Source organism: Eurypyga helias, unplaced genomic scaffold (assembly GCF_000690775.1).
Source record: "Eurypyga helias isolate BGI_N326 unplaced genomic scaffold, ASM69077v1 scaffold11021, whole genome shotgun sequence".
NCBI classification, from domain to species: Eukaryota; Metazoa; Chordata; class Aves; order Eurypygiformes; family Eurypygidae; genus Eurypyga; species Eurypyga helias.
Genome location: NW_010230219.1, coordinates 6,281 through 16,787, shown reverse-complemented (window position 1 = coordinate 16,787; position 10,507 = coordinate 6,281). Strand labels below are relative to the sequence as shown.

Sequence of the window (10,507 nt, the reverse complement as noted above, 5' to 3'; positions counted from 1 at the left end):
AAGGAAAGAGGGGTGTGAAAGAGTTAGATCCCATCATCACTCCACTATGACACCCCAAAGCCAACATTCTCAATATCCCATGCTAAAATTATATTCTTTCCTTTTGCTTTTTCTACTTCTTCTCCTTCCCATTACCAGCCCAAAGGTGAATTCCTACTGAGGAACCCTTGTATCTATTTCCCATTCAATCCTGGAACAGCCATGGTACAGCGGGGTTGCACTGCCCCCCACCCTCTCGTAACAGCTGATGTTTTCCAATCTGAACCGCAGTATTTAGAAGTTGTAACCACCTCTGGTTAAACCCATCAGCTTACGTCACTGGTCTGAAGTCAGTTTTGCTTTGCCTCTTTTTCTGCAAGAGGCCAGGAAACCTGGATGCAATATGGCTCTAGTTCTTCTGGAGTGACATAGCTCGGAGCGTTGCCCATCAGGTCCCGTCCCCTGAAGGATTTAGGAAAAGCAATGACGTCTCTGATACTTGGAGCGTCAACGATGAGAGAGATCAGCCTGTCAAGTCCTAGAAGCAGGAAAACAAATTGGTGAACCACTTGAGTTTTGGCCCTGTATTATTTATTCTGACTCAGTAAAATCAGAAAGATGGAGTAGATAATATCACAGAGCTTGAAGAATAAAACTGAAGCAAGAAAGAGGGGAGAAAAAAATTAATCTCAACCAGTAGCAGAGAAGCAGATTCGCCTAAAGAGCAGAAATACCCAGCACAATAAAGCTTCTCAACATTACAGAAAGTTCTGCAACACACCAAGGGCTGCAGGGCAGAGACAGAGCCTTTGCAAAAGCAGCATCACACAACCAGGGCAGCGAAGTGGCAGGAACGCTGTCAGGGCTCCGCCTGACTGCTCAAAGCTCTTGATCAACCAGTTCTGAAGGATTACAGCTAGGAGGAATTTTAAAAGAACAAGAGCCTCTGGGTGACTGGATGGAAGGAAATCACACCAGAGGATCACAGGTTAAAATGCTATCTTTGGCCTCCTGGAGAGCTACAGAGCACTCACCTAAAGCGATTCCTCCATGAGGTGGAGCTCCAAACTCCAAAGCCTCAAGCAGATGGGAAAGCACCTCAGAATCCTCCTGCAAAATTGCATACGAAGCGTCACTGGACAAGCAACGCTCTTTCTACTAGCAAGGTAAGATGAAGGTATGATGAAGTCATCCATCACTCAGGGCTACGAGTTACGTTTATCTGAGAAGCACACGAGCGTTTCTTTCAGAATTTGAAAGAGATTTCAATTAGTCCTTTAACTCTCCAAGAGAATGTTAGAGATCCGTAGGGGTTACCTTCAGCACCTCCTCCAGGACAAAACGCTGTTGTTCTGCGCTGTGAATTCTGATGGAGCCACCTCCAACTTCACAGCCGTTCAGCACAAGGTCATAGTGCTGGCTACGGACCTGCAGGCAGAAGTGAAGGAGCACCTCAGGGGGGCTGGGGTACAGCTCCACTCAACACCAACCTGCACACAGCCAGCAAAGACACAACATACTACGACACTGCTCTCAGTGGTACCTTGCAGTTCAGGTACCAGCCCTGTCAGGCCCATGGACTGATGCTGACAGAGGTGGGAACAGTAAAAATCGATTTGTAAAGTTGATTAAAACCTGAAGTAACATGGGATGGGTCAGAACGTAAGACTCCTGCTTCCCATAAGCCCCTTCTGTCAGGGGCACACATGGATATTCACCATTCAGTAATGTGGAAGCCATCTTTTCCAAACAGATACATACAATATGCAGTCAGTTCCATGAAACAACATCCCTTTTTACTGTAAAAAGGGATGCAACCTGCCCAGTTTTCCAGGCCACAGAGCTGGGAGAGAGCCAGCATGGTTAGTTACCTTGGTGGGATCCGAATAGAGGAGGCTGGTATCGGAAGGATGAGGAGCAGTGAAAGGGTGATGAGCAGATTCCAGTTCACTGGGATTCTCTTCCTTGGGGAGGAAAAGGGGAAAATCCACTACCCACAGAAAGTGGAAAGTTGTAGGATCACGGAGTACCAGCCCAGCTGCCTCAAGGAGGTCAGCGGTCGCCAGCCGCAGGGCTCCTAATGCAGTGCACTGCAAAAGGGAAGGGAGAGAGTGAGGTGGGGAGATTTGACTAATGGGGAAGTCATTCAACGCTGACCAAGGGAAGAGTGTTTCAGAGACAGCATTGTTGCTTTAAACACCTTCACCTTGTCTCCCAAATTGAGGCGGCAGCAGCAGCTCCAGGGTTTGGCAAAGAAAGACCAGAGAGAAGCTGGAAGGCTTATTTTCTTCCAGTTGTGCCATCCTCACAGAACTCCCCTAGGCTAACAGAGATCTACACGAATGTGGATTAACTGGGGGAGCACAGGTAAGAGCTACACTTGGCAGCAGAGAAACAAAGGCATGGAAAGAGAATATGACAAAATTCTGGCTAGCAAGCAAAGCAGGACACCTTGTCATAAACCAATGGCAGGAAGGCTACATCCGCTGGCAAGAACACAGAGAAGGGTAGGGACAGAATCTCCCATCACTACTGCTAATTAGCAGCTCTGCTTCACTCCTCTGCTTACAGGAGACAAAATTATCTAGCTGACCTTGTTTTCCAATCTGTTTGATGCTTTAAAAATTAAGTTAAGGTGAGAGAAAAGGAGGCACTGATTTGTTTCTGCTTTATATTCCACCCCCCGTTTCAGTTATGAGTTCTTCCCAGAATTTGCCTGGGGGAAATAAAAGCAATAGGTACATTTCATGCATTATTTGCTGTTGCTATAGCTTCAGCTCCAGAGAAACAGAATTAGATGATGACTTATTTTAAGACGAATTAGACAAAGGTCAGATAAAAGCTATCATCAGCAACATTCAACTCACAACAGCCACCCAAGAAACGCCTCCTACCACTTGCTTGTGTTCACCAGCTGCCAGCAGTACCACATCGTCCACCTGCATGTTGAGCGCCTGGATAAGCTCCGACTGCTGCTTCTCACCAAGAAACTTTGTAAGCAGAGACTTCAAGCTTCCATCAGGCCTGCAGATAACTTGCATGATTTCCTAAAGATAAGAGCATGTTCAGTCCCGTGCTGCCCTCTCTTGCCTTAAAGCATCACATGCTCAGACGCCGAGTCTGCTATTAAAAAGCTCTTCTACCTTCTCTGCCTGCAGGTGCCTTTATACACAGTGTGTCATTCACCGTTGCCAATGCCTCAGCAGCACTGCTGTCTCACCTGGTTAAACTGGGATTTTGCAGACTCCTTTAATGACTCCAAATCTTTATTTTTAAGATATCTCTGGGGAAAGAACAAGAGGAAATACATTAAAACATCAGTAAAATATAGGGAAAGCCCAACCATTAGGGTTCGAATTTATTGACTGAGCTGTTTCCAACCATGAAGTTTTGTGTCCAGTACAAGTTCTTATGAGGGCTGTGGAACAGGACAGGGCTCACAGCACGAGGCTGCAGCTGGGTGTCTTCTCCAAGGGCTCCTTGCAGGAAGAGGCCCCTCTAGGTTGTACATCTGGCTCCAGTTTTTTCTCCCTGCTCACAGATCAGATGTAGCTGCTCAGCAGTTAGATTACACCAACTGATTGCCTCCAGCGTGCAGGAACAAAGTTGTAACACGCTGTTGATGGGGAAGGCATAGCTCAGTGTGGAGGAACAGAGGGAAACCCGCTGGCCAACTCTCACATGCAAGGAAATGCAGTCACTGAGGACCTGCGTCAAGATCTTGATTTTTTTCAGCTACTCTAATGCCTAGAAAGGCTCAAGATTCCACTTTCGTATTGCTCACACACCTTGGTGCCCTCTCGTGGGAAGCTAGTAACTTGCATTTTGTGCCAAAATTAAAAGGAATCCCAAAAGAAACCATGGCCAGAAAGTCCTACTCCCAAATAAAACTCGTGTTTAGCAGATTCTTTTTTTTTCCCCATACTGCCCAAGCTGCAAAGATGACCACAGCCAGAATTAATGCTACTTCCCTGCCAAAACACACAGCTGTGTCAGTGTTCCACATCTGCTGTCAGCCTTTGTCCATGACATTCTCATTATGAGACACGTGTTGTGCGCACAAATGCAGCAAAAGCCACCACGAGAAGGGCTTGTAACCCCCTGACCTGTCTCCCACTAGCCCAGAACAGAGCTGTGCTCTATTTCAATCTCTCGCCACAGGGCACAATTTATCATCGAGATGCAAATCAGAAACCATCCTTGACAAAAGCACGCTGATGCCCAGAGATGCTTCCCTATCCTCAAGGGATGTTGCAGCTCCGTTTTCTTCCACCCCTTCCTCAGAACAATATATTCTTCCCACTGCCTGATCGTCTCCATTCCCCCTCTTCTAACACCACTCAGCCCAACCTGACGTCAATCACAACCAATTCCAAGATCCCTGAAGGACACTACTCACCCAGGAACAGCAAGGAATATTTCCGTATCAATGAAGGAATTCAAATTGGCATTTTATTTATTTCAAATAAACCGCAAGCAGTATGTAAAACTATCACTTACCATGCCCTGAGGAATACGAATGGCTTTGACAGCACCACGTGGGTAGCTGAGAGCATCCTGCACAAACCGGATGTCTGATCTCTGTAAGAAGTCACTGATATCCACTATCTGAAGAAGAGAACATCACAGGAAAAGGCAGCAGTGGTAGGAATGTGAAGCAAAAATCCTGCACCTGCGACTTAACACTTTCAACACCATTCCCTGGGACATCATTTCTCTGTTCAGTGAAATCAAGTGGTTCACAAAGAAACGAACAGGGCCAAGCTGGAATAACCATTAGGAAGCTGAACCCCGTAGAAACAGAAATGCAAGACAGCCAGGGAAACCCCAAAGTTGGGTTTGAGGAAAAGCCCAAAGTTGAGATGGTGACATGCTGCTGCAGTAGAGAGCTGCATGCTGAGAGAGAAACCCCTGGAGTTAATTCCTGGGAAAACAAGATGCTGTCTTGCTTTTCAGCACTGTCCCTCTTAACACATCTATCAATACTCTTATTTCATATACAACCAGCACATGCACACAACTGCAGCTGGTCCTCCTGAGGCATCTTCAGGCCGCTAAAAGGCTGGAGAAGCCCGTCTCGTGAAACACGCTCAGCACAAGGGCAGCAGGCAAAAGCAGTTATGCTATCCACAGATGCCTTACAGGCTTCTGTTCCTAAGACAGTCCTGCTTCCTAACACTACAGTATTTTTAAAAGAAAGTTTTAATAAAACATATTTTCCCACAGCCAAATAATGAAACCCTCTCTTCCCCACGAAGTGATTACCTGCACAAAGCAGCGATGATGGGACAGACAGGCTGGCTAAATCACAGCAGTAAGAACCCCAGCCAATCACATAAACATGATCCAAGAAAACATTATTAAATCACTAACAGAAAGGAGAAGCTGCAGATTACCAATGGGCCAAACCCTCACCTTCATTCCAAAACGAGTATCTGGTTTATCAGTCCCATAATCAGCCAGTGCCTCCTCGTATGTCATGGAAGGGAAAGGAGTCGTAATGCAGCCTCTTTCCTCAGGCCAGGAATACTGCAGGAGGCCCTCTATCAATCTCTGGAGCCCAGCTTGATCTACAAATGACATCTCTATATCTATCTTAAAAGAGAAAACAAGAAGGGGGGATATTTGGAACGGGTTTTGCCTTTGCACTGGTACCTGCAGAAGCTCTTGACCATAAAACCAGCGTGAGAAGAAACCATGTACTATGTTAAGTCACAGGATGACTGCATGAGGCCGAGGGTGTGCTTACGATCTCCCTACAGCCTGATGACTCAGGATACGATCTCCTCAGAGAACCGAATGAGGAAATGATGACAAGGACAGAAGGAGAAGCCTTGAATGAACCAGGCTAACTGCCTAACTGAAGGCAGAGGAAGGGCATGCCCGACCCAGGAGGACAGGAGGTGATTGCATCACCAAGCAGAGTCACTGCTGCAACACAATTCCCATACGTACTGCACCGGGGACTGCACAGTCATCCAAGGACAGTAACGTCTCCCACACTAACTTCTGTGACACACGCAGCAAACAGCGTACCCCCTGAGCCCCACAAGCACTAGCAGAAAGCAAGCCTTCAAAGGCAAAACAGCTACAAGCAGTTTGGGGTGAGGAGGAGGCTGAAGAGTTGGGCAAGCTGGTTACCTGAGTGAATTCAGGCTGCCTGTCAGGCCGCGAACCCTCATCTCGGTAGCAGCGAGCAACCTGAAAGTACCTGCAATAGACACTTAGGTTACTGTAAATCGTTATCTGAGTAAATTACACCATGACTGTAGAGCTGACCAGAAGAAAGAAGAAAAAAAAAAAAAAAAAGAGGTCTGTTCCCTTTGCAGCAGATGATCACAGCCCCAGTTGCTCCCACCCCCTCAAAGGCATGGGATGTGTAGGGGAAGCAGCTGTATCCCTCTCCAACCATGGCATGTGGAGGTTACGGGGTGAGCTGTGTCCCAACAGGGACATACACAACCCCTTTCCCCCGCCTTCTGCTCCAAACCTGGAACCTGCAGAGGATCTAAGAGCCATGCAAAAGGCACATATGGTGAAGACCTGGCCTGCAGTGCACCGCATCAACAACTGTCTCCCTCTCCTTCAGTTCTATTTGGAGGAACAAGCCCAGTCAGAAGCTTTGTACTCATGTACCCAAGAAGATGCTTTCCTTGCCTCGGTCCAGCTCAGCTGCCCAGCTTCATCTCAATAGGTTCTATAGGTTACTTTTAGCACACCCTAGATTTTCTCCCCTTCAGGCACACTCAGGTTTCCATTTAAAACAACAGTGGAGACTTCAATTTTCAAACAGGATACGTCCTCTTACTGGAGGCATTACTGCTGGGGGACAAGGGTCTGGCCTAGCTGAAAAGTCCTGTGTATTTAAGGATATCTCTTCAAAACACAAAATCTTTAGCAGTACATTCTTGAGGAAGACCTCTCTCCAACTTCACCGATCAAAGGAAGCAAACCCTGGATAGGACACAAAGAGAACAGGAGACCAAAAAACCACACTTACCTGTCCAGGCCTCCAACCATGAGGAGCTGCTTGAACTGCTGAGGACTCTGCGGCAGCGAGTAGAACTTGCCCGCTTCCCTCGAGGGCACAAGGAATTCTTTTGCTCCCTGGCATCAAAGAGAACAGCTTACACAGTTCAGCCAATAAGTAGCCTCAGTTCCCCCATCTGACCTGAATATACCCAGCACACCACAGAGAGATGCTGCTTTCCAAAAGTCACTGGTGTTTAGGCCATTTTTTCCCTTCTCTTTCAGAAGGCTCAGCTCTTTCTGTTGCTCAAGATGCTACAAATGGATATGGAATGGCAAAACCATTGAGTTTGTCAGTGATAACAAATGGGTTTTGAAGAAAAGTTCACCTGAGCTTTATATCTGAGCACCCATGCTAGCGACAAGCTGTTTCCTACGGTCATCCCACCTGATAACCAATGCAAATCCTTCAAATTCGATCGCATTCCTTCCTCCTATGGATTCTTTTACTTCACCTTAGGAACTTCTTGTTTTCCAGATCTTTGCCCCGGACTTGAGTATGAGGGAAATCAAAGGGATTGAAAAGTTTTTGAGAAGGGCAATGGAATTGCTGCCTCATTTCTACAGGCAGCCAAGCTAAATATGGTACAACTCAGCAGCTGGTGTTTCAGGTCTGGACCTCTGCCCTAGCAACTGTAGGCCAGCTAGGCATGAGTTTGGGCTGGGTGCTTTTGTTCACATCAGCCCCTGATCTAGCAGAGAATAATCTTTTCTCTAGACCCTGTGAAAGAGCAGTTTTGTTTCTTTCACCTAATCTACTGCTGCATAAATACATCTTGACTGCTTGGTCACTTGTACTGAGGTTGTACAAGATCTGGGCTTTACCCTCTGTTGGTGTCAGAGTTCAGGCCTAGCAGCAGGAGTTTACTCTGCTGCAAGGGAAGGAAATACCCAATACATGAAGAGAGCCTTCTGCACAGCTGAAAAGGACACCAAACCCCAAAAAGACTCCCATCTTCTGTAAGGAGGAGGATATAAAAGTATATTCCAGACAGAAACTGGAAAGAATTGAGACTTTCTGAGCACTCATCTCAAAGTACAAGTGACCGTACGAGCTAAAATTAAACATCATCAGTGCATGTGCTTCCTAATCCGAGTCATTTTTCACACCACTTCTACACACTTTCTTCCATTCCCAGGCAAAAAGTCCGAGACACTGAACTTTAGAGCAAGAGAGGTCAGCACAGCAAGTAAAAAGTAGGATGTCAAATAAGTTACTGAAATGCACCATCTTTTCAGAATTCACTAGGAATTGCAGCAAACAGAACCCTAACCCTTCCCAAGGTAATTAGAGTTTTCAATAGGCTGAAAAACACCTTCCTTCATCTTTTACTCCCACCACAGGAATGTTTTCACCACTGAGCTTTGCTGAACCCAATCTAGTATTAACACCTTGGACCCTTTTGCAACTAGGTTAAACATATACAGGACTTCAATCCCACATCCCATGTAGGAACTGGGGGGATCATTACTGGGAGACTGGATTCTGCAGCAGGCAATTACAGTCTCAGACACAGCTATTCTGCAGAATTAAATCTACAAATTCCAAGGTAACAACACAGCAGAAGCACAAGAGGAAAGAACCTATTTTCCCCCATTAAGAAATCCTACTTGTAATGTGCAACCAGCCATTTCCTCAGGCTTAGAGGAAACTTAATCAATTTAGTCCAAAACGTCCCGAAGAAGGGTTTTCCACCTCCTGCTGGGAGGGACTAAGGCATGACAATGTCCCAAATCTGAGTTCTTCACACAGTGCAAGAGGTGTGTTTACTGTCATGGGTGCTGGGTGGTAACTCCACAAAGCTGGCACACCTTTTGAGAGCTCAGCCTCAGCCAGGTCTTAAGTATCAAATAACAACAAAGAATAAACCACCATTCCTACCTTTACATATAAAAGCAGAAACTTGCCATTCTCTTCCCTCAAGACTCTATTGTCTTTGTTTGAGAGCAGTTTGGTGTGATCAAGGCCTGATGACCTGGGGACAAGCTCCCATCCCCGGGGCCATCCCCTCTCATCCTCATTTATTACCTATACAAGCCCACTGGTTGCAAAAACCTAGAGGTTTTGTGACTGTTAACCCTTTTCTTTTGACAACAATACACCAGCCAAGACAGGGGTTTAAATGCAAAAACTCCATGTGTCAGATACACCCAACTCCCCGGCAACAGCTCTCTTCTGATTATTTTTCACATGGAAGAAAGGACTACAAACTCAGAAATTAAAATGCCTGGAGTAGCACCACCTACTAGTTAAGAGCTAAATGCTGGGGAAACAGTGCTTAGAGGAGTTTTTTGGTTTTATAACCTGGCTGTTCCAGGACAGGACTTACATTCAACATGCATTCTACAAGACAGAAGCTTTATTCATTTGAAGGTCCCAAATTAAGACACAAGATGTCACCTTTCACCCCCTCCCTCTACTTTTAAAAAGGATTCGTGTATCCTATCACAAATTTCCCCGAGCTGCTACTCAGCGAGGGAACAGCAGCACAGGCAGAGCGACAAGGGACGATAGTTCAACCGCGAACCGCCGACGGCTACACCGGTTGTAACGGAATACATACCCCTGGGGTTCTCTTAAAGAGCGTTGGAGTTTCTACATCCACAAACCCTGAGGAACAAACACACGCTTCAGACGCAGAACATGCCGAGAGCAGGGAGAACTAGTGTGACAGAGTAGGGTTAGGCTGCAAAACAGGTCACCTAGCACACCGTGCAGCCTCTCCAAAATCCAGATTTTGCTGCTTCGAGGCCAAATGACTGTCTGTAAAGAGATATAAAGGCTCTGAGCTACCCTGTGATGTCCTGCCAGAACTGTTGACAACAGACACTCTACATAGGCTGAAAAAAAAATAATCTTGATTCTCTATCCATTCTGAACTAGGCTTTGCTTTTCCAAAAGACACTTCCTGATTTTAAGATAAGCCTCATAAGAAACCCATCCCTTTGACATGCCACAAGTTGGGTGACCAGAAGAGGAAAACTACCTGAAAAAGGCCTTTTCTCGCTGGATATAGCTCATTTCAACAATTGGTTTGTAGCACGTTAAGAGATTTCAACCTTTTTCTTCAGGCCTGCCAACATCCCCACTGCAAACAGACGTGTCTTTACAAAGCGGGACCAGTTTGGAGCAGCAAACTGACTGGTAATTTCTCACAGCATTATGAAACAAAAGAAAAGAGGGCTAAATTGTCGTTTGCTGCACACTGTTCTTCAAGCACTTCTCTTACCATGCAGGTTACACAGATATTCCCGCATCCTCATCACCATCTGGGATCTCAGCCGCAGGTTATGTTGCAACTGGAAGCTACGCAAGTCCAAGTAGCGATACTGCATCCGTAAGGCCTCCGATTTCTGGAGATAAGAGATAATTAGGATTAAGAGACAGAATTCAAACAGCATGTCCAATGAAGCTGTTCCTAAAGCCACAGTACAAAAGAGAGAAGCTAAAAAAAAAAAAAAAAAAAATTGTGCTGGTCTCTCCCCAGAAGCCACATTT

General features: G+C 46.1%; 1 protein-coding gene across 1 annotated transcript in view; it reads right to left on the bottom strand.

The window, feature by feature from the left end:
• Nucleotides 1-329: 329 nt before the first annotated feature.
• The window catches only part of DARS2 (aspartyl-tRNA synthetase 2, mitochondrial), a gene marked incomplete at its 5' end in the record, with an annotated part of 15,400 nt that continues 5,222 nt past the window's right edge, over nucleotides 330-10,507 (bottom strand). Inside the window, 12 exons of the mRNA XM_010160666.1 lie at nucleotides 330-517; nucleotides 1,014-1,089; nucleotides 1,297-1,407; nucleotides 1,851-2,069; nucleotides 2,874-3,026; nucleotides 3,200-3,262; nucleotides 4,480-4,587; nucleotides 5,395-5,574; nucleotides 6,121-6,190; nucleotides 6,980-7,086; nucleotides 9,573-9,619; nucleotides 10,239-10,362. Of these exons, the coding sequence (XP_010158968.1) occupies nucleotides 330-517; nucleotides 1,014-1,089; nucleotides 1,297-1,407; nucleotides 1,851-2,069; nucleotides 2,874-3,026; nucleotides 3,200-3,262; nucleotides 4,480-4,587; nucleotides 5,395-5,574; nucleotides 6,121-6,190; nucleotides 6,980-7,086; nucleotides 9,573-9,619; nucleotides 10,239-10,362 (1,446 nt within the window). The remainder of the gene's footprint in view (nucleotides 518-1,013; nucleotides 1,090-1,296; nucleotides 1,408-1,850; nucleotides 2,070-2,873; nucleotides 3,027-3,199; nucleotides 3,263-4,479; nucleotides 4,588-5,394; nucleotides 5,575-6,120; nucleotides 6,191-6,979; nucleotides 7,087-9,572; nucleotides 9,620-10,238; nucleotides 10,363-10,507) is intronic.